This window comes from Mesoplodon bidens (assembly GCF_964165515.1).
Source record: "Mesoplodon bidens genome assembly, chromosome: X".
Lineage (NCBI taxonomy): Eukaryota > Metazoa > Chordata > Mammalia > Artiodactyla > Ziphiidae > Mesoplodon > Mesoplodon bidens.
In genome coordinates this window covers 128275374-128303019 of record NC_138163.1, presented here as the reverse complement: position 1 = coordinate 128303019, position 27646 = coordinate 128275374, and the positions used below count along the sequence as shown (strand labels likewise).

At 43.0% G+C, this 27646-nt stretch overlaps 1 protein-coding gene across 3 annotated transcripts; it reads right to left on the bottom strand.

Annotated features, from left to right (window-relative positions):
* Positions 1–871: 871 nt before the first annotated feature.
* On the bottom strand, positions 872–25647 carry ASB11 (ankyrin repeat and SOCS box containing 11; the record flags this gene model as incomplete). Of its 3 annotated transcripts, none has more annotated exons than XM_081222321.1 (7): positions 872–996; positions 3482–3673; positions 4787–4921; positions 7874–8024; positions 11018–11125; positions 16803–16882; positions 25452–25647. In XM_081222321.1, the coding sequence occupies 7 exons, from the start codon at positions 25630–25632 to the stop codon at positions 872–874; spliced, it is 972 nt and encodes a 323-aa protein (XP_081078447.1). The 3 variants fall into 3 exon arrangements, with proteins under 3 accessions (XP_081078447.1, XP_081078448.1, XP_081078449.1); XM_081222322.1 differs by having other exon boundaries at positions 11018–11074; positions 25452–25632; XM_081222323.1 differs by lacking the exon at positions 25452–25647 and adding an exon at positions 24398–24518.
* Between the last annotated feature and the right edge of the window lie 1999 nt (positions 25648–27646).

Sequence of the window (27646 nt, the reverse complement as noted above, 5' to 3'; positions counted from 1 at the left end):
ACATTCACGAACATTTTATTCCAGTATTTTATACCATCATTTAAAATGCTTTAACATTTTCCAAAAACCAAGATTCGATTTTAGATGACGATGTGAAGAATTTAATCTTTATCCCCAAATAGTTAACTAGTGAAGATTAACTTATGTGAAAATCAGAAAAGATCCAGAACAGTATTAACAGAAATATAATGCTAGCTACATGTGTAATTTAAAATTGGATTGTAGTCACACTTAAAAAGTAAAAAGAAGTGAAATTAATTTTAATAATGAAATGTACCTAATATATTCAAAATATTATCGTTTCCATGTGTAATCAACATCAACCAGGACCTCAGTAAGTGCAAGTCTCAATTAACTGTGATGGTTTAAAGTATTTGGCTTTTTTATATATAAAATAAAACGCAAGAAAATAAAATTTTACCAGAGGTTTATTCATGGAAGGAAAGAAAGAAAGGGGGAAGACGGGAAGAACTAAATCAGGAACCCATCTTGGAATACTTATATTCATCCAAATCTTATCCACCCAGATTTATATGTGTCTACATGCTATTCAGAATGGTGATCCTTAGATAATCGAAGATCATGAATCTTGAAAAACAGCCTATTAATTTCACCCTACTTCACAATTTTTTTAAGTTTCTTAACAACGAGAGCTAAAAACAGAAAAGTTTCTGATTGCCCCTTGGTTAAAGAGAACATTAAACTAACCAGGAGTTTTCATTCCCCACGTGTGCCAGTCCATCAGGGATGTGCTCTAACTAGCTTAGCTCATTTGAGAGTCTAGCTGTTGGGTGTCTACACTAGGTACCCTGGGTACAGCAGGGTACAACGACCTGTTTACTTCCAAGTATCTTCCCGTGGACAGTTGGGACTACTGGTATAGGAGGAATTTTTCCAGTGGCTCCGGCAGATACAGTTTGTGGATGGTCTGATGACAGGTGCGACCCAAGCACTTCCGGACACACAGGCGGCACAGCTGGGAAAGAGCAGGCGGGCCTGAGGGAGGAATTGAAACGCGCGGTCACAGAGGCGGTGTCAGGAGATGTGCTGGGGCCTGAGAGTCAGGCCACAGGGACCTCCTGGCTCTAGCTGCTCATGCGGCGGTGCTGGCTGGGTCCCCACTCACACTCGGCAGGGACCTCCATTCTCGCAAGGATCCCAGCTCAGCAGACGATCTGGAGAAAGGATCCAACTCGCTTAGACCCCATTATACCCTGAACCTCAGTCTCATGGGGTCTCATGGAGTCATCGTGCCCAACCAAGGCTTTGAGTCCCGAAGGAAAGCAAACTAACCAGTGTCCAAAATATGGCTGAATAGGCTGACTGAGCATTTGGCTGGGATCCTTGTCACACAGGGGCATTTGTAATAATGCCCCATTATTTCCTTACCTGACTGTACCAATAAAGATCGATGCAAGTAGATCTATGTGATTACTGGACTATACAAAGTTTTCCTTTCCAAGAAAATCCTATTCTCACAGCAGCTAGCACCCCATGAGAAATGGTGACTACACAGGCGAATAAACAGCTGGATGACACTTGGATTGATATTGCCAAGGAGCATCCATGTGACAGAACGCTACCTGGAGGAGCAGACCATTGCCCTTCGTTAAAATCTTGGGAAGCAAGAATGCAAAGTGTCTCTCCTGTCACACAACAGAGTGGCCTCTGACATAGCTGCTGTTCAGCCTTCTAGAGCAAGCAGCTGTATTTATGAAGACAGAGACAGAGGAGCTTGTTTAGAAGAAATATGAATCCTGGATCTGGAAACATTTTTGATGGAAGCAAACAGGAAATGTGACAACTGCTATAAACCATATTCCCAGCTAATAGTTGTTAAGTGTCCCATATTTCCAAACTGGGAGCTGGTAAGGAAGGTCCTAATTCTTCCAGTAGAGGTTCAAATCAAAGAACAATCATTAATGACACAGACTACTGGAAATAATCTAGACCCATCTTACTCAAAGTGTGACCTCAGACTGGCAGCATCAGCTTCACCTGAGAGCCTGGTGGCCGTGCAGCGTCTGGGACCCCACCCCAGAGCTCCTGAATCAGAATCTGCATTTTAAGGAGATCCCCAGGTGATTCATACACACGTTGAAGCTTAAGAAGCACTGCTCTGGAGAGTATTCCTAAAACTATTGAACCAAGGATCCCACTTGGAAGGTATACAAGACATGGGGGCACTCTCACAAAATGGAACTGGTGAGTGAAATTAAACTCTTCCTCACTAGAAATTGTTTCAGAAGATTCAGGATTGGGGCATCAAAACATTAAGAGTACACACTGGAAACTTATGGTTACCAAAGGGGAAGAAAGGGAGGGATAAATTAGGACTGTGGGGTTAACATATACACCCTACTATATATAAAATAGATAAACTACAAGGACCTACTATATAGCACAGGGACCTACACTCAATATTTTGTAATAACCTATAAGGGAAAAGAATCTGAAAAAGGATATATATGCACACACACACAATACTTATATATACATACACACACACATATATATCTGAATCACTGTGCTGTATACCTGAAACAACACGACATTATAAATCAAGTATACTCCAATAATAAAAAAAAAAAAAGAGTGCAAGTTGGAATCCTATTTCTTGGTTAGCATCCTAGACCTACTTTTTAGTAGCCGTGTAACCTTCTCAAAGCCCATCTCTTCATGCCCCTCTTTTCCCGCTTGCAGCTGGGATAGCACCAGTTACTATAAAGTTCTCATGGCTTTAAAGTTTTGAGAATTCAGTGAGATGAATCTATGTTTCAGACCTAGCTCAGTGTCTTGACACGTAGAAAGCTGAATAATTATTACTACTTTAATAGTCTCCCGAGCATACAAACGCTCAGAATAGGCTCAGATAGTGTTCTCTTTCTGTAGGGACACAGCACGGTTCTCTTTAGAATCTGGGATATGAAGCCTTGTAGACGCCACCTTCCCTCCTCTAGCATCTAGAGATGCATTAGCCCATGTGGACATGGGCGTGGGGCAATGCGGAGTGCAAACCCACCTACTCCCTGAGCTGGAGAACAGGCAAGCAACTTCACCGTTTAGTCCAGTTTCTGAAAGACACACTCTGTGTCCACCCGACCGTCTTTACTCAAGTATTTTTCCTTTTCCCTGAAATGCCTCTAAATATTACAAAGCAGAGTTTTGGTCTGCTCAATCACGTGCTTATGCCAGGATAGACGAGACAGCCCAGCCCTCTCACCAAAGTTCTCTGATTATTTTCTTGTTAAGGCAAATGCAAAGCAACATACCAGTGGTATGTAAATGTCCCTTTGTTATAAGTGAATACGCCCAGCAGACAAAAATCCCATCTCTGAGATGCTAGGACTTGTCCCCTCCCACGTGCCACTCCCAATTAAAAAGAGGAAAAGGAAAGGGTAAGGGAGTCTAGAGAGGAGACCGGAAGGAGAGGGGGCGAATGTGCCTGTGGAAGAGAAACGGACGCCCAGCCCTTCCTTACCTTCCCGGAGCAGCAGCGCCTGCTGCACGCCGCTTTTCGGAGCTGCCAGATCAAGCGCGCTTTTGCCCTGAGCGTTTTTGCACTTGAGGTTAGCCCCGTAGTCTATCAGCAGGTGGATGATTTCCACACTGTTCTGCTTCGCGGCGGCATGGAGGGGGGTGTCCAGCCACTGGCCGTGGTCAACATTGGCTCCTTAACAAAGCAGATGACCACAATTCAACACCCAAGGTTAATGGAGAAACACTACGTGCCTGAGATGTGCTATAGCCATCGATAAAGACGTCTTAAACGCCGCGACATATTTGACAAATCTTTGAAAATATATGACTGAAGCTCAGACCCTCAGCAATGCCTACTGTTTCCAAATACGCTGATGAGAAAAGTATCGAATAAAGATATTTTTAGTTATTTTAAATGCTTTACTTGCCTTCCCACAGGAACTGTGTGACAGACAAAATTAAATCTTTGCAGCTCCTTTTACATAGTTATTTTGTTTTTTGGCAAAGGACACAGTTAGGTTTATTTGGTATTTACATTATTCTGGGCTCAAAAAAAAGTCTTCTGAATCACTATAGGGAGTGGTAAATGATAGGGGATTAAAAAAAAGACAAAAAAAAATCTTAGAGACAAAAATTCTTATTTAAAGGTTCTTAATACAATCTCGACCTTTATGTCAGTGGCTAAGTTTGGGGAATCTTTAACCAAATAATAGTTTCAAGACCTTTTACTTTTCCCTGGACTCTCAGTTTCTGTACATGCCTTTGAGAATTAAAAAACTAATTTAGCAGGGTTGATCTGAAGTACTCTATGACAAATATCTGCTGTTTTTACTAGCCAGCATCTTCCTGGTAACCACACCTAGATTTCCCTCTGGGGAACCATCTCCCGTGATTCCCAGCTCATGTGCTTCCAGTGAAGCCCAACAACTGCAGTGTAGACTGAAATCTAGGCCTAAGCCGATCTGCGTATTGTATTCCCTTAGCCACCATGATTGGTTCAGAAATGGGCATGTGACTTAAAAAGAGTCAGTGGAATACAATTGGTTGTTTTCCCCTGGGATTTATGGGAAAGAGACTCTTGCTCTCTCTTCAGACCACCAAGGAGAACCATACCAGGTAAAATGGAGCCAATATCAAAAGAAGCAGAACTGAGAACTACAGACACGCATCTCTGAAGCTGTTTTAACCATTTAGATATCAAATGCTGTCAGAATTTTGTCCAGCCTGACAAGAACTTCACCTCTGAAGCCATGGAAAACCAACAAGGTTAACTGATTCTTCTCATGAAAAGACTTCTGGAAGTTACCTAATTCTAGAAGCTTCTTCACACAGTCTAGCCTCTGATAGGTGCAAGCCACATACAGGGGAGTTCCAAGGTGAGGCACTTCCTGGTCAATGTTAACGTTATTTGCCAGCAGAATCTCCATGCACTCTCTATTACCTGGTGGAACACAAGATAACCTCACTCAAGTAAGGGAAATATTAACTATTCACAGAATTATAAGATTGCTTATCTGGAATGGGCTTTAGAAAAAACCTAGATTTTTTTTTCAGCAGAAAAATATTTGGGAGGTGGGGGAAATCTTAGAAATCTCCAAAATAAAAAGATTAGAAAGAAGAGCATGCCCATGCACCGCCCCCTGCCCCACTGAGATTCTTCCCTGCAGCCCTGAGGTACCTCCAACCAAACTAAGGGTTCCAAGGAACACAGCTGAAATCACTCTCTATAATAAGTCACCGGATTACAGGCAGAGATTACAAGACCCAGGGGAATAAATGACTCATGCTATTACTACCCTGAAAAGCCAGTGCTCAAATCCAAGGCCCAGCCCTGATCCATCCATCTCCATTACAAATCTCTCCTTCTCTTCCTCGCCTATGCATGTAAGATTGGGTGGATGGTCACGCCATGCACCTCCTTATTTTGGTCAACTTGTAAGACTCCTGTGAGAATTAATAAAAAGCCTCAAGTATAGAACCTATTTAAATGCACTCTCAAGTTTAGTGGCCAACAAGAACTAGATAAGTAAGCATTCTCCTTGGAGAGTTCATCCAGTGAAGAGACAGACATGATTAATTTGCAGCAAATGCTTCTGAGGTATTGATGGGAGTTTTATAAAGAGTTGGTTCTTTTTTGAAGGTTTAAATGTTTCCTAAAAAAAACCAAAATCTTATCATCACTGATTAGCTTAACCAACCTTTTCTTTAGAGATGACACCAAAATAAGCTTCATCTCAGCCTGCTTGATTCGTCACAAGTTCTGAATTAAGCATAATTATGCATTAAAATCTACAAGTAAGGCTTCCGTGAATTCCAACTATTTTACTATTGTTCACATAAGTAAATTTTATACCTCAATTATAGCATTAATCTGTCAAAGTATTGACTCAGACTGACCCCTCTTGTTCCTAGAGGTTTAAAGCTGTAAGAACCCAGAAATAATATCTAATCAGGACCTAAAACTGCCTGGTAAATTCAGTGTATCTAATAAACATTTAAAAACATAATTTCTGGGCTTCCCTGGTGGCGCAGTGGTTGAGAGTCCGCCTGCCGATGCAGGGGACACAGGTTCGTGCCCCGGTCCGGGAGGATCCCACATGCCGCGGAGCGGCTGGGCCCGTGAGCCATGGCCGCTGAGCCTGCGCGTCCGGAGCCTGTGCTCCGCAACGGGAGAGGCCACGACAGTGAGAGGCCCGCGTACCGCAAAAAGAAAAAAAAAAAAAGCATAATTCCTGTCCCTTTTTTTTCCCAGAAGAAACTGAGCCTAGCTTGAGTTAAATTTAAGTGTTCTCAGGAAGTTTTAAAAAAATGATTATATAAAAGTCAAATGATTGGCACTAATGAATTTGCTATTGATCCTTCCACTATGTGGACATTGGTCCCTCACAAGTTTTTATGATACAGAAAAAAATATGTAGAGACACATGAATTCATCTGTTTATGGTAAGCATGTATATACCGGAGGTACATAGATACCAAACACTCCATATATAACCATCCAAGCACTGCAGAATTACTTAATTCAAACCATTACCAACGTTCATCCATTTTTAAGCATTTGGATGGAAATACAGATAATAGGTTTTTACTTCAAATCAATATTTTAAAATTTTTAAACACTTTTATACCATTTCCAAAATAGACTATTTCCCTACAACTTAAAGGACTTACTTGAAGTTTGGGAAATAATCAGCATCAATTATTAATTAATAAATGTTTGTTAAATATGTATAGGACATCAAAACCATAGATACATTGAGATTAGGGGGTTTTGTATCATTTATAGTAATCCACTGCAAAAAAAAAAAAAAATTACCAAGTGACATGTTTAACAACCTGGGACAAAACTTTCACTATTGCCTTTTGAAATAAAGACTTGAATTCTCGTTATACCAGCGAAGATCACTGTTCTACAGTGTTCTAACTTCTCCACGGTATTTCTTTTCTTTTTAATTAAAAAAATTTTTTTTTCTGTTTTGGCCGTGCTATGCAGCTTGCAGGATCTCAGTTCCCCGACCAGGGAATGAACCCGGGCCATAGCACTGAAAGCACCGAATCCTAACCACCAGACCACCAGGGAACTCCCTCCACTGTATTTCTGATCTCAATATAAGAGAATAACTCCACCGCTGGGTAACACAGAAAATGTTGCTCTTTGGGTGTGACCTGTGACAAATGGCGTTCGCCTTTCAATGGCTCTTCTTGTTCACGTCTAGTCTATGCATAGAGTTGTCAAATTCCTTAATTTTACTCTTTTCCATCATTTCAAAAGCAACTGAGAACACAGAAATCTAGAATCCACCTCAAGGTTTCCAATGCCACGGTTTCTACAGCTGCAACTGTTTCCCACTAACTAATGACCTCGAGGGCTATCAGCTCATCTAGAGTATTTTGCTTGCTGTGGACAGTTACCTTTAATCCCCCACTAGAGACACTATCGGGCTGGGCTTTCAGACACTTTCACCACTTATTTTCTGGCTGTGGTTGATGTGTTATGGGCTTTGGGGCATGAACTGTTATTTTCTAGTAAGGACAGAGACATAAACACAGTACAGCTCGTGGAAGTTACCCCTGCACTCCGGACTCCACCAGCTGCCGCCCAAACCCCAGCAAGGAGCCTCAAGCAAGGCCTGCTGGGAGACTGAACCCGAGAAAGAGGACGTCTGAGGCAGACAGCCATTCCCTGGTGCTAAGAAGAGGTGTGTCATGCCCCAGTGGTATTTCCTAAAGACTTAGGTATATTCAAGTTACTACTGTGGGATTTCTAAGCCACACCTAGTCTACCGGTGAAGAAGATTGGGGCGATCCTTGCAAAGTAAACACTCTATGACTGATTCATGCAGATTGGAGGGAGCCCACCAATGTTCTGTGAGCGACGTGATGCCTCGTTTACCTCTCTTCACTGCCTCGTGGATGGGTGAAGCCAGGTGCACCTCGAGCTGGGCCTTGGCTCCAAACTCCAGCAGCACGTTGACGCACGCAGCGCTGCCACTGCAGCAAGCATTGAAGAGGGGCGTGGCTCCGTGAACTGTCACCCCGTTGACCTAACGATGGGCAAAGAGAGAACCAGAGGGTTTGCTATTTCTTTCTCACCATCTCCAAGTGTGCATTCCTACGTATCTGCCTGGAGAAACTTCCCACGCCAGCGAAGGAACGAGGGAACTCCGCATCCTTACAGTATTGTGGGGTTCTTTTAGGTACCAGTAGCCTATCGACTCTCACCCATAAATATCAATAGTAGCACACTTGAGGCCAAATGGGACAGTTTTTAAGATGTACTCAGGGGTATTCCAGAGCTTCCTAGGAGCCTCCTAGTTGTGAGGAGTGGTCCTGTATGGTGGCTCAGAACATGGTCTCTGGAACAATTAGCTTGCGTTCAAATCCCAGCTCTCTCTCCTTTATGTGCTCAGAGATCTGGTTGGGATACTAACTTTCTGTGCCTGGGTTTCCTTATCTGTAAAAGGAGGACCATAAAAGAATCGACCTCAGGAGGTTACTGGGCGGATGAGGTGAGTTACTATATGGTAAACACCTAGAACGTTGCCTGGTGCCCAGTAAGCATTCAAGAGACATTTGCAACAATTATCGCCATGATCTCCATTTTGCATTCATATGGAGCCGACTCCCCGTCCCAATCATGAACAAACATGTCAGGAGCAAAAAGTATCGGAGAAACTATCTAGCCACAAATTTCCTTTCTGGTCTACTACCATCCACAGAAACTGCATATGCCAAAAGGGAATCCTAAAGAGATCGTGACCAGGCGAAATACACAAAGAAAATAGCCATCAGCATGGTGTCTCTAACCACCCTCAGTGCCTTCTGGGGATCTGAGGGGCAGGTAAGAACCAGCACAGCTGGGAGGCATCTTTGAGTATTAGCAACAGATCGAAAAGAACATCCTGGAACCAAGGCATTCTGGTGGGGAGGCTCTGGCAGGATTGACACGTAGGACAACGAAGGTTTGATGTCAAGCCATTCTGCCTCAACAACTAAGGACATACGCTTGTGATCATCAGGATGCTAAATTTTCTTGTTTCAGAAACAAGATTTTTCTCCACAATGCGAGGATAGCCCCCATTCAACTGGGAAGTTAAAGATGAGATGCTAAGATGGCAGAGACGGACAGGGACAAATAGGTATAAATTCATAAACTCTAAGGATTTCTAGGATGTTGTGATTAATTAGATGGGGAGATGGAAGAAACAGGATGATTCCAGGCTTGGGGCTGGGGAAACCAGGAATATGTTTCACCTGGTCTCTGAGGCTCGGAATCCAAGAGAGGAGCCGCTCCCAGAGGGAAGAACGTGATAAGCAGTTTCAGGTGCACTGAGTTCGAAGCACCCACGGGACTGCCAATTTTGAGGAATTTTCTACTGATTGATCAACTTTCTCTTATTCCTTCTCTCACTGATTTGAATGTTAAACAGTATAATATTTAGTGACTGTTCCCTCATAAGATTGCCAAAGACAAGGGACCGCGTCGTACTCTTTGTCCCCCACAGAACCTCCCAGAGGCTCCTCTATTTCCCACCTGTGACTCCAGTCACCTAGCTTCAAACGAAATGGCCACCGCCAAACTTTGCCCTCAAAGAAGCACTACCTAATGAAAATACGTGACCGCTATGGCATTGGGAAAATCGCTTTGCCCAAGGAAGACTTTTATATTCAGTTCTACACATAGAAACCCAACTTCCATATAAAATGCAAAGAAAAATCTTCGTTAGGCACTTAAAAAAATTATAGCTCATGAAACAAAGAATACAAGGACTGAGTTCAAAAACGAAAGTAACGGGCGTCCCTGGTGGCGCAGTGGTTGAGAATCTGCCTGCCAATGCACGGGACACGGGTTCCAGCCTTGGTCTGGGAAGATCCCACGTGCCTCGGAGCAATTAGGCCCGTGAGCCACAACTACTGAGCCTGCGCGTCTGGAGCCTGTGCTCCGCAACAAGAGAGGCTGCGATAGTGAGAGGTTCGCGCACCGCGATGAAGAGTGGCCCCCGCTTGCCGCAACTAGAGAAAGCCCTTGAACAGAAACGAAGACCCAACACAGCCAAAAATAAATAAAAAATAAAGGAATTCCCTTAAAAAAATTTTTTTTAAAATCAAAGTAACATCACAACAATATCTGGTGACTAAATAAAAGTCCTTGAGATTTTCAAAAGTATTAATTTCATAATTCTATGCTGATACCTGTACTACATACAGCAGCTCAGTCACTCCTTGAAAAGGAGAGAATTTAAAAATAAGATAAAGTTCATTGTGTAGTGTTTTTCCAATGTATTATTTATTACAAGCTCATTTAGTTTGATAATTTTGCTCAACGAAAATCGTTGTGGGTGTAGTGTGTTGAATTAAGAGTGGTTTTTGATTGCTGTTCTTTTTATTTTCTTTTTCATAGTTTTTAAAATTTAATTAAATTTTTTTGCCCGCGCTGCACGGCATGCCGGATCTTCCCCGCCCAGGGATACAACCCGTGCCCCCTTCAGTGGAAGCGCGGAGTCTTAACCGCGGGCCTCCCACTGCTGTGGCCTCTCCCGTTGCGGAGCACAGGCTCCGAACGCGCAGGCCCAGCGGCCATGGCTCACGGGCCCAGCCGCTCCGCGGCATGTGGGATCCTCCCGGACCGAGGCATGAACCCGTGTCCCCCGCATCGGCAGGCGGACTCTCAACCACTGCGCCACCAGGGAAGCCCCCCCTGTTGTTCTTTTTAAATGTGTTCTTCTAAATGTTTTAAAATAAAATTTCCAAGATCAGTTTTCAAATTACTTTAGCTCAAGCTGTTTTTTTTTTTCAAGTTATTTATCACAGTTCTGAACGAATTCCGTAAATTACCTTATCTGAACGTTGGCACAGGGACATAGAGGCTGAAGAGAGGGGTAACCAGCAGTGTCTTTCCGACCATCCAAGAATATAGGCGCCGATGGGGCCAGGCCCGCGCACCCCACCGCGGGTAAGGGTTCTGGAACGTGACGGGTCTTTAGATGTTAGCGGTTGCACCTGGGCAGCCAGACCCGCGGGCGGGGATGGTACTCACGTGGGCGCCGTTCTCCAATAGGGCCTTAGCGCAGGCCACGTGACCTCCCAGGCACGCCTCATGGAGAGAAGAGACCCGGTTAATTGTTACCAGGTTCACATTGACGCCCTACAATTTGGAGAGAAGTGGATTAAAGGCTGCATCAGCAATAAGAATGAACGGCAAGGTGGTCGGATGTGTTTGTGAAGTGTTCGTGGCCTGCGGGCACCACCTAGAGAGGAATAGAGGCCATGACTAGGGGAATCCAGACACAGCTGCGAGCCTCGGATTCATTGATTCAGCAAAAGCTCATTCAGTGTCCTGGTTAGGACATGGGTCTCTCTCTTCTAAGAGCTTAGTGGGGAGACAGAAATGGTGGCGGGAAGTGGGGGAGGGGGGTACGGTGGGGGGGAGCCCAGCCAGAATACTGCCATACTGGAAGCATGTTCACATTTTAATTGGGGACATAGGGTATCCTTGAATCTGCCTTGGGGAGTAAGAGAAAACTTTGCAAATGAGGTAGTATTTAGCTACGGCTTGAAGCATAAAAAATTTCAAACTAGGCCGCATAGCACAGGGAGATCAGCTCGGTGCTTTGTGACCACCTAGAGGGGTGGGACAGGGAGGGTGGGAGGGAGACGCCAGAGGGAAGAGATATGGGGATATATGTATATGTATAGCTGATTCACTTTGTTATAAAGCACAAATTAACACACCATTGTAAAGCAATTATACTCCAATAAAGATGTAAAAAAAAAACTAGGAAGGCAAAAAAAAAAAAAAAAGGCATCCCCTTAGGAGGGAACAGGATATGCAAATGTGGGACTCAGAGGAGGGCGAGGCCGGGCACGGAGGTGGATAGTTGCTATATCTCTGCATCAGAAAGAGCCCACACGTGACAGAGGCGGAAGAAAAAAGGGGAAGTGAGGGGAGGGGGAAGATGAAAGGGGACGGTAAGCTACAGCCAGATCGTGAAAGGCCTTGGTTTCCGAACGGGGGTGGAGGTGGGGTGCGTGTGTTACAGGGAATGAGGCGCCTTTCAAGTCTGTTAGTCCGTAGAAGGTCTGGAGCTAATACATAGGACGTTTTCGGAAAAGCACACGGGTAGCAACAAGGAGGGCTGCTCGGAGAGGTAGGGATGTGACACTGGAGAAAGGAGCGTCATGAAGACATGGCGATGAGTCAGGCACAGGCTGATATAGGCGTGAACAGCAGTGGGTACGGGGAGCGGGTGGCAGAGTCCAGGGTTGGGGGTGTTAGAAGTGGATGTGGCACAGAAGGATGACGCCCAGGCTCAAGAGTAGAAAGTAAAATAGATGATGCTCCTGTAGGGTTCCTGCAGCCGCGATGCTGACTGCCAGACCTCCACTGCCTGCCGAGCTCTCCGCAGGAGCAGGGTCTGGAGCCGGGGGCTTCCCCTAACGCTCCTCTCATCCCCCAGATCCGAGCGTCTCCGCCCAGTCCTAGCACACTTGCCCGCCCCGTCGTGCCGTGCTCCACTTTCCTCGCCTTGGAGTCCATTTGACAGATGCCAGGCTCAGCCTAGCTGCCGGCCAACTTCATGGCCTGACTCTACAACTTGGCCCTTACCGCTTGCCCCCATGATCACCACTTTCTATCTGTGAAAGGATTTAGGTTCTGCCAGGACCCAGACGAGTTCTGCTTTTGCTTCTCTGCCTCGTAACTGACCTGCTGAAACGCTCCAAAACCCAGTGCAAGACCCTGGACCCCAAACCCCAACCTAAGTTCCCAACCACTCCCACCAGACCTCCATGGTGCTGGCTGCATCCCTCCTGTGGCCAGCAGCTGGGACTGCCCACTATTGCCAGTCCCATCGTCATCTTAGGCCTGTCCGTGCCTCCTTGGTCCTGTCCATGTTTATGTCCTGAATATGACGTCATTACTCCAGAGCCGTGCTGTATATTTACAATTGGATATCTAATACAAGGTTTCTTTTCCTTTTCCCATATATAATTTCATTTTAAGAAAATAAAGAAAAAATAAGAGCATTTTTAAAAAAACAGTCCACAAGGAATTCCCTGGCGGTTCAGTGGTTCGGACTTGGCGCTTTCACTGCCGAGGGCCCGGGGTTCAATCCCTGGTCCGGGAAATAAGATCCTGCAAGCTCCGCGGCGTGGCAAAAAAAAAAAAAAAAAAGTCCACAAGGTGGCAGCAGTGTGCTGAAAAAAAACACTGATCCGATGCAAACTCAAGAATCCCTGGAATTGTACAAATGTAATGCGGGACAGGCCTGAGAGATCAGCTAGAGTGACTCACTGTCATTGCGGGTGAGAACATGGGGGAGCAGAGAGTTCAAATTATTAAGATTTGAGGTTCCCCTGCTGTCGGTGACAGCCAGTGTGATCGTCAGAAGCTCCTGACCCTTGGTTTAATGTTTTGCTCACAGCACACCACACTGTCTACACGTAAAATAGAGTAGAAAATAAAGTAGAATAATCCATTTTTTACCAGTGTGTAAGGGTAAAAAAGTGGGGATGTACTAAGAAAAGGCTGAAGAATGAAGAATGCTCTTTACACGTTGAAGGACACTATAGAAACCAACATGCTTATAAAATACACTTAAAAACAAAGAAGTGCTAAAAGCAATGTGATATCCTGGACTGGATCCTGGAAGAGAAAAAGGACCCTAGTGGGAAGATTGGTGTCGTCTCAGTAGTCTGTAGTTTAGTTAATGGTGTTGTACCAATGTTAATTTCTTATTTTTGACTAAAGTACCATGGTTATGTATGATATTAACATGAGGGGAAGTTGGGTAAAGGGTATGCTGGAACTCTGTGTATTGTCTTTGCAACTCTTCTTTAAAAGTATTCTAAAATTTAAAATTTAAAATACTGGAGAGGGTGTGGAGAAAAGGGAACACTCTTGCACTGCTGGTAGGAATGTCAATTGGTACAGCCACTATGGAGAACAGTATGGAGGTTCCTTAAAAAACTACAAATAGAACTACCATATGACCCAGCAATCCCACTACTGGGCATATACCCTGAGAAAACCATAATGCAAAAAGAGTCATGCACCAAAATGTTCAAGGCAGCTCTATTTACAATAGCCAGGAGATGGAAACAACCTAAGTGTCCATCATCGGATGAATGGATAAAGAAGATGTGGCACATATATACAATGGAATATTACTCAGCCATAAAAAGAAACGAAATTGAGCTATTTGTAATGAGGTGGATAGACCTAGAATCTCTCATACAGAGTGAAGTAAGTCAGAAAGAGAAAGACAAATACCGTATGCTAACACATATATATGGAATTTAAGAAAAAAAATGTCATGAAGAACCTAGGGGTAAGACAGGAATAAAGACACAGACCTACTAGAGAATGGACTTGAGGATATGGGGAGGGGGAAGGGTAAGCTGTGACAAAGCGAGAGAGTGGCATGGACATATATACACTACCAAACGTAAAATAGCTAGCTAGTGGGAAGCAGCCGCATAGCACAGGGAGATCAGCTGGGTGCTTTGTGCCCACCTAGAGGGGTGGGATAGGGAGGGTGGGAGGGAGACGCAAGAGGGAGGAGATATGGGGATATACGTATATGTATAGCTGATTCACTTTGTTATAAAGCAGAAACTAACACACCATTGTAAAGCAATTATACTCCAATAAAGATGTAAAAAAAAATTTTTAAATAGTAATAAAAGTATTGAGGTCGGGGGCCAAGAAGAAGGAGCTGAACGCAAGACTTTTCACTGTGTACGTTTTTCTATCATTTTAATGTGGAAACTATGTGAATATGTCACATATTAAAAATAATCAAATCAAATAACAGTTTAAGTGCTTCAAGACAGAGGAGGAGGAGGTCGGAGGAGGAGAGAAATAGATGAGGGAGATTAAGAGGTACAAACTTTCAGTTGCAAAACAAATGAGTCACGGTCATGAAATATACAGTGTGGGGAATATAGTCAATAACTATGTAATCTCTTTGGTGACAGATAGTAACTAGACCTATCATGGTGATTATTTTGAAATGTATAGAAATATGGAATCACTATGTTGTATAACAGGAACTAACATAGTGTTGTAGGTCAATTATACTTCAAAAGAAAACTCATAGAAAAAGAGATCAGATTTGTGGTTACCAGAGGTCGGGGGTGGGGGGCAGGCAGTGGGGAGAAGGAATTGGATGGAGGGAGTCAAAAGTTACAAACTTCCAGTAGAAGATACTAGGGATATAATACAGCATGATACAGCATGATAGATATAATTAACACGGCTGTATGTTATATTATGAAAGTTAAGAGAGTAAATCCTGAAAGTTCTAATCACAAGGAAAAACCTTTTCTCTATTTCTTTACTGTTATAGCTATACGAGACAATGGATGGTCACTATATTGTGATAATCCTTCCATGACGTATGTAAGTCAAATCATTATGCTGTACACCTTAAACTTATACAGTGCTGTAGGCCAATTATATCTCAATAAAGCTGGAGGAAAAAAATCAAACCAAATAAAATTTTAACTGCTTACAAATAAATAAGCAAGTGATAAAATCAAGTGCAAAGTCCATCTGATTATTACTGGCAGTACTGTTTTCCTTTTGCCTCCACTTTTTTAAGAAGTAACACAACTCATAAAGGAGAAAGAAAGAAAAGGCACACACACAGAGAGAGAGAAAAAGAGCAGTGTGTCCAGCTGTTTAAATTTACAACAAGCCAGGTTTGGTGGTAGCTAGGATGTGGAAAAAGGATCTAATGACTTACCTCCTCTGTACACACGTAGACTCTACAACAAAGTAAATGCACTGTGTACACTTTCATTCATCTCACAAATATTTACTAGGCCTCTAGTCATTATTCATGGTGCTAGGGATACAGTCATAAGTAAAAATAAATTAGCTTTAATAACTAAGACTTGAAGAAATCTTCCCAAAGGAGTAAGATTTACCCATTTGTCAACCTATTTCAATGTTTGCTTTTGAAACAGTGGATCATCAGGGTAGGCAGCCTCTAAGATGGTTCCCAGTGATCAAGATGGCTCCTGACTCCTGGTGTTGGCTCACTGGTGTAATTCCCACCCCTTGGGTATGGGCGGGATTTACTGACTCCCATCTAATTAATAGAGTACGGCAGAAGCAATCAGATGTCACTTTGGAGACAGGTTATGTACTGAGACTTCCTTCTCAGGCCCTTTCTCATGCTGTCTGTGGAGGAAGCCAGCTACCATCTTGTGACACAGCCCTATGGAGAGGCCCAGGCATCAAGGCATTGAAAATGGCCAACAACCTCATGAGTGAGATTAGAAGCAGATCCTTCCCCTGCTCAAGCTGTAGGATGACTGCAGCCCTGGCTGGTACTTTGCAGCCTGCAAGAGACTCGGAGCCAGAACCACCCAGCTAAGCTGCTCCTTGGCCTACAGAAACCATGAGAATCTAAGTGTTTGTTGTCTTCAGCCACTGTGTTTCAAGGAAATTTGTTACAGAGCAATAGCTGACTTATGCAACTTCAGGGCTGCTGTTACTAAGGCACACTGGGAGAGAGCAAGGTGAGTTAGTGCAACACAGGTTTGAGGGAATCCCCCATCAGCCTCATAGGGAAACTTTTTATGAAGCAAAGGGAAACCCAGAAGGGGAAGGTTGGAATTGGGCAGAAAACCAGCCAGGTCCCCAAGGAGGGAGAGGCAGGAGGAACAAATAGCTGGGAGAGGATGCATCCACATAGGATGGCTGTGCTGGGAACCAGATGGGGCCAGCAAGACCCCTGCTGCAGTCAAAGCTGATCAAGAATGATGCTTGATTATAGCACAAGCACCAAGGATCAAGTCTTTCGTTTACTCACCTGTGCAATTAAAGTTTTCAGGGCCAGTAGGCGCCCCTGAGCTGCCGCTTCATGAAGTGGAGACCGATCGGCCCAGCAATCTGAAACACACATCAAGCTCAGAGTCAAGGTCAGGAGTCTTCTTCCTCCAGCTTGTTCATGTGCCCACCCACTGTGAGAGGAGGTCTGGAGGAAGGGGAGGGCAGCTGGCACCACGCATCAGGTTCTCCGGTCTGCCACTCCCAGGGTGACCAGCCACTGAGGATACAGTCCATGGGCGTGGAGAGGGAGCACAGGCCATCTCTCTGGCTTTGGGGGGCAGTTTTCATAAGGAATACATTTCGTTCAAATAAATACTGCCCAGTGATTGAATCCGATAACTCTGAATAGGCAAAATGAAGGGCAAAGCTGGTCCATGAACTTCCCCACTTTCTTCTTTCCCCTGCCTCTCCTCCTTCACCCTTACCCTAAGACATCCTATATGCCAGGAGGGAGACCCTAAGGGGTCAGGGAAAATGGTTTTGTTCGAAATTCCCTAGATAATTCTTTGATTTTGGTAATGAAGCCCATCTGTTATCATCATGCAGAATGTTGTTTTTCAGATGACATAATCCTCCAAGAGTTTTTGGTGGGCAGTTAGAATGTGATGGCTAAGCACGGGGCCAGTCCTGCCTCAACCACTACCTCTGCCAAAATGGGCAAGTTACTAAAATCATTTGAACCTCAATTTCCTGACCTGTAAAGTGGGGGAATAGTAATCTAGTATTTAGCAGGTTCGTTGGTCTCTAAGTAGGCCAATAAAGTATATCCATGCTGTTAGGTGCTCAAGAAAAGTTATGATTAATAAGTACACATGGTAGGGTAGCTCTCTAAGGAACAGCCTTAGAACTGCCTCACAAATGTATTTTTCTTGTTAACTGCTTGTCAGAAAACAAGACTAACAAGCTTAAGTGTGCATTTGAGAAGTAAGCTTCTATTAAACATGCCGAAGGGCAATCACTTGTTTTGGAAGAAAACCTACACTGGTTTGCAAAATTGGGGCATTCTTCAAATTATAACTGTGCTCTTCATACATTGACGAGCACGTCATACAGTTTGGGTTTAACACAAAAGGCCCATCTTATCACCTTTTTCTAGGTGATCCGGATGGTGCTAAGAATTCAGGCTTTCCCATACCTACAACCTTGACAAAAACAATCCCAACAAATATGGAATTATGTGAACCTGAACTAGTGTGTCCTCAAGGAGAGACTGAAATTTTCCAGTGGATGAGAACCAGGGCTCTAAACATTTCCATAAAACCTCTTCTTACATTGAAACTCAATTTTTATCTTCTCTAACCCTCTGGGTTTTGAAAAGGGAGAAAGCTAGAATGAACTCTACAGGGTTGGATTGAAATTGGAACAATTAGAGCAATTGGTATGAAAATGTGATTTTCAATATATGTGTGCATATGGAAAGATGGTGCCTACAGAAATATCTATGGGCTGAAGGTGGGATCTGGTGACCCATCTGGTTCTCTCTCTACAGATATATCTATATATCTACCTACAGACAGGTATATAGATATATCTAGATAGACAGAATAGCACTGTATACTGAGAAAACCTAAACCAGGGCTGCTTGGAGAAATGGCTGACTCCAAGGCTGAAATGCCAGGAAAAATGTAAGATGGGCCACAAACATCTTGCCAGAAAGTAAGGAAGTGCTCAATGAACGATGGGAAATGTCAAAAAGTACAGAAGCTGCCTTGAAGGGGCTTCCACTGGCCAAATACGGGACGATTTGAGCATGAAAATAAATCATGATTATACCCTAGCAAATAAAACAGGAATCTATAAGGCCTCACTGATACAAATGAATATATAAACAGGGAGAAGAGAAAGCTCTTCCTCATAGCAGAACACCAACTTTAGACACGTAGGAGAAATAATAGAATCGGCCTCAAATTATCTCCCCACAAAATAATTACATAGTTATCAAGGGAACAGGGGTAACTGTACAGTGGAACAAAATGGTAGGCACCACCTTACCCCAGGGATCAAAATTAACCTCAGAAGCGATGGAACCAATTGGCACAGTGTGCCATCTGTTGGAACACAATGAGCCACGTCACATACTACTGGAGGGAACGCAGTGAAAAGAACACAGCGTTGCTGGGAATATTCCTGCTCAAAATGCAGAGCCTGAATCTAACCGTGAGGACACCTCAAACCAACTCAAACTGAGGGATGTTCTCAAAACTAATTGGTCTGTAACCAGATTGAAGGAGGCTGATGAGACACAACATCTAAAGGCAACATGTGCCCGGATTGGATCCTTTTGCTATCAAGGATGTTAACTGGACAGCTGGATAAACATGAATGGAGTCTGGGCAAAGAGAAGTGGGAATTCTTTGTACCACTTTAGTTCCAAAATAAAAAGTGTATATCTATCTATATCTACCTGTATCTATCCATCTATTAATCTATCAATCAATCTATCTATCTAATCACTGGTGAACTGCATACTTCTGATATGTAGAATACTTTTTCTAATAAGAAAAACAGACAACAATTTTAACCTGAAAATATACTGCGTTTGTATGTCCACTTGTTCCTGGGTCAGTTAAAAGCTGATGAGTGGGGCTTCCCTGGTGGCGCAGTGGTTGAGAATCCGCCTGCCGATGCAGGGGATACGGGTTCGTGCCCCGGTCCGCGAAGATCCCACATGCCGCGGAGCGGCTGGGCCCGTGAGCCATGGCCACTGAGCCTGCGCGTCCGGAGCCTGTGCTCCGTGGCGGGAGAGGCCACAACAGTGAGAGGCCCGCGTACCACAAAAAAAAAAAAAAAAAAAAAAAAAAAAGCTGATGAGTGGAGGATTTTTTAACCTCTTTGGACATTGGTCATTTGCATAATCTAGGAATAATGAGATAACGTACGCATAGAATCCTCAGTAGTCAGCCTTGGTTTTCTTCGACTACATCTCCATCCCATTCAATATGAAGTGTGCGTCAGACACGTCGCCCTCTCGCCTCACCAGGCTTGGAGAGGGACAAGCACTGAGTTTGGAAGGACGGTCTTCTCCCATGGATGGCAACTCAGCGCCCTGACCAACCTAAGAAGCAAACCCACACCTGTGGCTTTGTTATTCTTTTGTTTTAACAATAGCCAGTCAACCGAGTCACCTGAAGGTACTCTAAGTATTTGCTTCAAACCAGGATTTAAATGGCAACTTGCTATTATTAACTTAGAACAGCAACATGAAATGGCTTTATTATTTCTAAAACTTGCCTCCAAGCCGGCCGCGGTGTCCCCTTTCCTGCCGGGAAGCAGGCACCTTAACCACGATTTCATCCTGTTTCTAGTAACTTTCTGTTACCCCTCAGCCCCCTAAGACCCACGCCATCCGTACACACGGCCCGCACAGATCTCCCAAACATCACGCCGATGAAGGCGGCCCTACACAGAAGAGAAAGTGCCACATGACTCCCTCTCCATAAAGTACAAAAGGGCCAGACTCACTTCGGGCGTTAGGAGTCAATAGTACCATGAGAAGGGGCAGGGACTGCCTGGAGGTGGGTGGGGTGAGGGTCACGCTGACAACGGGCAGTTTCTTGCTCTTGGGAGCTGGCACCCCATGGTGAAAACTCACCCAGCTGTCCGCTTTGGGGTTTGTGCACTTATCTGTACTTACGGCATACTTCAAGAAAGAGATTCCAAGACCACCGGTCTACTGGTCAGTCCGCTTTAAGACTGTCATCTCCACTCCTCCGCCCACTCTCAGGGCAGGGGATGGCCCCCTCTCCGCCCGAGGAAGGACAGCATGTTCTCACTTCCTTCCTGAGGTGCCAACAGCCCCTCTGGTGCCGTGGGGGTGGGGAGAAGCGAGAGGGATGGGGAGATGTCTCCCTAGCAGCCTGGAAGAGGGGACCGGTCCTGTGCACTCGGCCTCAACTGCATGTCTCACACCCAGTGCCTTTCCTACGCACTGGCACTTGGCCACCTCTCCTACTGTCCCCCATCAATGCAGCATCCTCTGATACCCCCAACTCCTACCCCAGGCTTCCGAGGCTGAGACAAGCGTGCAGGCCACCTTCTGACCCAGGGAGGAAGAGGAAAAGGTGGGTGGTCCTGGGCTTCTGTCTCCTTGCCGCTGCTTTCCAGCTCTTTTTCTCCCTATTTGAGGAGTCAGTTTGAGAACGCACACCGTTCTGGTTTTAAGAACTACTGGTTTTTCTATCCTGCCCACCCTCCTGGTGGATTGACTTGTTGGAGGGGGTGCCTTCCTACATCCCCCTTATCTCTGTAAATAACATGAAATAAATCAATTGGATGGCCTTAAATGTGGAAGTCATTTCGGTTTCCCAACTGGAAATAAAGCCACTCTCCTGGAAGTCACCTTTCCGGTCACTCTGTTTTCCAGCACTTGCTTCAAAGGACCTTGAAGGGTTTTCACACAAAACTCTTTTCCAGAAACTCTGCCGCGGTGGGCTCTTCTGTTTTTCTATTCTGATTCCCAACACACAGCCTCTTGCTCTTATCATTCTTGTTTCGCAAATTGGAGCTAATCGCGAGAAACTGAGGACAAAAGTTCTTTGGCAGCTAGGGAGTTTTTCCATTCCTTTCAGGAAATATGTATCTAAGATCTCCAAATAAATGAATGCTGAAGTAGCAATCAATCCGTCGCTTCTAAGGCAGTCTATTTTGAGTTATTTGGCACGCTGTCTGTGTCACAGGGCTGCAGGCACATTTTGAAGATTGTTTACTGTACAAATATGTTTACTTGTTCCTGATGAGGTGTATGGAAAATGTTCAAGTACATTTTCATTCCCCCCTTTGACTTTTTCTCAGAATGTGATTTATATCTCTAGTTCTCAGGCTCTCTGAATAACAGATTCATGACAATGTCTAAAACCATAGATTTCAATAACAAAATGGGTTCAGATGGAATATGGTTGTCCGAGCTCCAAGAATTCAAGATAAAAATCAATTATTATTTTTATTTTTATTTTTTTTGCAATTTTTACCCTTCCTAATTCCAACAAGTATTTGAGACGACTGGTTTATTTATTTTTTTAACTGCCTGACTGGTTATTATCTCCAGTGCCCATGAAACAATCTTTATTCTCTTTATTCAAGTTCCAAAATCATATGAAGGAATATCTTCTCCTGTAGCACTTATCAAAAAAAATAGAAAATTCAAATCTGAACCAAAATATAGGCAAGAGCCTAACAGAATTAATGATATCTTAAGTAAGATAAAGGTAACTGGAAAAAAAACATATTACAAGAAATTTCCCAAGGTATCAAAAGTATTCTAATACAATTGAGTTAAAACGCGTACCTTCTACAACACTCAGCTCTGGCCAGGAGATGAACTACAATCAATGAACATCTCTTTGTAACGTGTTAGAAAGAAGCTTCCTTTGAACCCATTAGGAGCAGGAGAGCTGAGCTGAAGGTGACAGGTCGGGTGGCAGAGCCCCTGCTGAGTGCTGTGTGTCCCAACTTGGGAAAGCCAGCAGGCACCTGTGATATATAACCACTCAGAGGATGGGTGGACCAAGGCCTGAGGAGACAAGCACCAACACTGAACAAGGCGAGGTGGAGGACTGGGCAGGAATGGACCAAAGGTGGGAAAAAAACTGTTGACATGGGAAGGATAGAGAAAAGGAGTCAGGATGGTGAGTCAGGCAGAGGTGTGGCCATCAAATCAAGGTCAGTCCTTTGAATTTAGAAAAACAAGGACAACTGATTTTAGGCAAAACACTTAGAGTAGAACTCATTTTTTTTAAAGGGTGCAATAACTCCACAATCTCTTACCTGCAATTGTAAATCTCCCCCAGTTCTGAAAACCAAGTTGGAAACAAGCCCCTTTGGCAGCAAAACATGGTCAGGACTCAGGTTTAGCAAACTATTATTTTTAATTTGTATTTTCACTTAGTGTGAATATTGATACTTTTCACTATAGAAATATCAAAACGTTTGATTACGGAAGGAAGCTCCAGGTCCTGCTGGGAGTGCCGCGTGATATACAGTATACATGCTGTGTAATCATTCTAGTATCCCCCAGACTCCTGAATCCTAAAACATGTCTGGCCCAAGGGTTGTCAATAAGAGATTATCAACCTGCATCTACACTTTATTTTTATCAAGTTTGATGACCAAGTCACTGTACTAAATATAGCTTCAGTTCTGGCCAAATTAGCAAAGGTTGAAAAATCATACCCCACGTCTCTCGGGAGAGAGAGTGCCTGCAGAAATATCTATGGCCTGAAGGCGGGGGCCAGTGATGCATCTGGTGCTCTAGATACAAGAATATCAAGGGCCAATGACAATGTTTCAAACTTAAAAATATACATATATTATTGACAAATTACACAAAGAAGCCGGAAAAAACTAAGTACAGCCAACCAAACATAGCTGAGCTCAATTCTGATGAGTTATTTACAAAAGTAATAGTTTAAACCACAAAGAAAGTATTGAATGATGTACTTCCAGGATATGAAATAAAACTTTCCAAAAAATTTTACAGCCAAAAAAAAAAAAAAGATATTTAATGAGGGATGTGATGCTAGGTGCAGCTTCTAAAAGCAAAGTGCCAGGACCTATGACAGGCTAAACTCTGCCCTGGCTGAGTTGTTTACTACCTCCCCTTGTTTTTGACAACACTGACGACAGTTTACAGGAACAGAATATGCTATTGGACTCAAGAAAGTTCTGAGATTTTAGTAAGTCGATTAGCTGACTTACTGATTAAATGTCACATATTTTCCCAACAAACATTTGTCTGACCAACAAACAGCAAAGGTAATTTCTGGTTTGAGTTGAACACTTAAGACAAAATTTTGTTCTTGGTTTTTAAAATGTCTAGCTTTAAATATATATATATATATATATATATATATATATATATATATATATATATATATATACAGTATCTGTTAACAGTGTCAAAAGAAAAAGCGCTGTTGGAATCATGTAAAAACCACTGTTTCTGGCGTATTATTGCCTAATTACAGAAAGCCTTATTGACCAAATCTGGATATACTCTCTATTATATACGTGTGTGGGTGTGTCAGTGGTGTGTAGACGTATACGCAGCCATCCTCACACACATACACATGTATACAGGAAGGAAATTAAACTGAGAAATTAACAGGCACTATTCACCCCACTGCTTCTTGTTAGTGATCATTGAAAAACACGTTTTTGACCTCAGAACACCATGTCATTTGCAAATTAAATGAATATTATCCTAGGAGCTTCAACAAGATATTTGAGCTAAAAAATGAGTGCGCTCTAGTTATGAGAATTGTATTATGGCTCCAGGTTTTGACTCTTATAAAACTTTCTTAAGAGTACTTCATTAAGCACCACAAGGGCAGAAACAATGCACACGAGCACTAGGAGAAAACGTTTTGAACACACTCTTGCTGATGTTGACTGTCGGACTTTACTAATTTAAGCCATGACGATGATGTATCTATGAGAACATTAAAACTGTGATGGAAACGTCTAGAAAGCCCCTGTCCCTATTTACAAATTAAGTTAGAAACAGCTTTTCAGATTATGCTTAACTTGAAATTAAGGTTACTTTAAGTTTTTTTTTTAAACCAAGTCAAAGCGACATACCTCCCTGAAACGTGTGACAAATATAATCCCCAAAAGAAACCTCTTTCCACACTCCGAGCCTTCTGACACTTCCCGAAACTTCGAGGTTCTTCTCATTTTCCCCTGTTAATTGAAGCATTCTGATACTTTGTTTTTGGAGGTCTTATCTCTTCGGATAAGACTGCTGTTCCCTAGTGTCCTTAAAGTTGTCTGGTGTATTGGAATCACGTAACATAAGTCTATTTTGAAAGAGAATCCAGGGTGCAAGGTGAAATGGATACTAAAGAATGAGGTAACCCTGGAACCCCTGCGAACACTAAAAATACACAGGGAAATCTGGAACTCTGTTTATGAATAAATACTCCTCTATCCAGTGGCAGTCCCAGCAGTAACCATATCTGATTCATTTACTTTCGTAGCCTCTCCCTACAATTAACGTGAATCATTTCTTGAAAGAAATGGAGACTGAATTCCACAAAGGAGGAGACTTTAAAACGTTTGGACCAAAGGTTGGCATTTCATATTACAATAACCTTTGTTTGCTGTGCTTTGCATGGTGCTGGGCATAAATGGATTCAGTGAAGGGTTTTTTCCTGACAGTGACAAGTGGCTAAGCAATTCGAATTGCAAATGACAGTACACACACACAAATACATATATATATAGCATACATATTGCTGCTTTAAATCAAATTTATTGGTCATTCCATTTCCTGGGGAAAACAGTTTTGTTAGAATGCACTGTTAACATTTGATTACAAATATTCAAGAAGATAATCCTATAAAGTAATTCTTTTGTTAGCAGAAATGAGTTTTCCCAAAATACTCTTAGAAAGCCACTAGCCTATTCACTTCTTAAATAATAACTGCTAATGAAACTACTAATTTGCAGAAAAGCTGAAAATCCTTCACAAATTGGTGCAGTCAACATCATTTGCTACTTTAAATAATAATTTTTTAAAACTACCCACTCAAAGGCAAAGTTTAAATAAAATCTGCCTTCTAGAAATATTATTCATATGAATTATCTAGGAGGTTTCTTTTAAAGTACTGGGAACAAATTCATGTATTTTTACCTGAAATTTCACCATAGATCTCTTCTGCTATCCTAGCCGCTTCTTTTCTATTTCCTTTGACGATATAGAAATGGGTTAGGAGCGCCAAGAACACTTTAATTAAAAGCTTGAAGAAAAAAAAAGTAGCAAACATTGTAATAAAAATGTTTTTAAAGCCAAAGGAAACAGGACCATCCTCCATTTTGGTTCACACTCTGTATAGGTTCTTGGGACTGCAAAATTTCACTGAGTTATAATCGGTATCATATGACATCTATTTTAAACCTTCTAGCTCTCTGTGTTCCTGTTACGGAGAACTGAGCTTGTAGATTCTAAGCTAACTGTGATTTGGCGACTGCATGCACTGACATTCATGGCAATGTTAAATTAACTAAAGAGACTTCCTTCAAACCAGAAACACCCAATAGTTCTAGACCTACATTCCTCAGTGTTGTTTAACAAACAGGATTCATGTCCAAAATGTTTTTACTCCTAAATCCCAGTTTTTGCTACATTATATTGGAAGGCAGGATTGGGAAGATAGAACAAACCTTTCAGATCCCATGGGGACGAAGCAAGTTATTTGAAGCTCATGAAAAGAAGTACTAATACATTCTATGCTCTTGGTGGGAAGTACCAGCCCCTGGAACGTTTCATTTCCTCTGCATTCTGAGGTTTATGGGAGATAAAGCCCAAATCTAAAATGTGACCAGTTAAGAAAGATTATTTACTCTAAGGCAGTATTTAATAAAAGGTCCAGCTTGATTTAATTTTTTTCTTTTGGCTGCACCACACAGCATGTGGGATCTTAGTTCTCCAACCAGGGATTGAACCTGTGCCCCCTGCAGTGGAAGTGTGGAGTCTTGACCACTAGACCGCCAGGGAAGCCCCTAAAAGGCCCAGCTTGGAGCCCTCTCCAGCCTGGAAGCATTAGACCACTGGCTGTAATAGTTTCATCCGTGACAAAGTCCTCCGGCAACATTCCTGGTCTTTTACTTCCCATTGTAGGTGTCAGTAAAGGTGGTGCCTCGTTCTGGAAAATGTGGGCTATAGTCGATCATGGAGGACTTGCAATGAAATGGATGAAGATGATCTAGGTTCTAGGTGAAGTACCCAAAGATTCTGTGAATCAGTACCTTCCCTCGCTGGACAATATTCTCTTGTAACCCTGATTCTTTGACATGCATCAGCTGGCCAATACCGGTAAAATTGATTTATGTGTAAGTTTCCTCACCTGGGAAAAATAGATGAGGAAACTCTAGGTCTCCTGTTTCATTCTTGGCTTTATTAGATTTTCTAAATTTCTACAACCTATTGGAAAAAACAAGCCCAAATAAAATTATAGGAGACAACTAAATCAATCGTATTTAATAAATGCTTGATGCAAAAATACAGGAGTTTCTCCTAGCACTCAGGCAAAATAGAATGACTCCCTATGTAAGAACCGCCTCCCTGTACTCTGTGAAAAGGGTAAGGCATGAGAATCAGCCTTGAGTCACAATATACAACATACCCATTTCTGTGTATCACCATGCCATCACGAGCTTGTGCGGTTTCCATTCTCAAGGACGTATATTAACATATAAGGTTACTTTACCAAGCTTAGATTACCTGGTAGCGTGCCAATGTATGAAAATACAACACAAGTATTTCAGTTCTTTTCATGTCTCTTTCTCCAGTTGTTCTGTAAGAAGGTGATCATTTACTCACGTCAGCCCAGTGGTGTATCTAGCATTACATAACAACTATTCAATCTTGTTTTCGCCCTAATTTTCATTTAAAACCTCGCTGTTCTTTTTGTTTCACATACCAGAAAAGCTGGCCATGAGAAGCTCGACTTTTGTACTCTTTCAGAGAGACCATCTTCAGCACGTTTGAGCACTACATTTGAGACAGGCGTAAAAGGCTACTGAAGTAAGGAGTTAACTCATGGTATCTTTTAAGGAGGCGAAACCATCTAGACCTCCAGGGTTTCTCAGCCTTGGCACTACCGGCATTTTGGGCCAGACAATTCTTTGGTGTGGGGGGCAGTCCAAAAGCATCACAGGATATTTAGCAGCAGCCCACCTGATGCCAGTGCCCCACTCCTATCCAATTGGAACAAACAGGAATGTCTCCAGGCACTGCCAGATGTCCCCCAGGGGGCAAAATCACCACTGCCACATCCAGTTGAGAATCACTGAGCCACAACCAAATATGAAGGATAAAGGAAAATC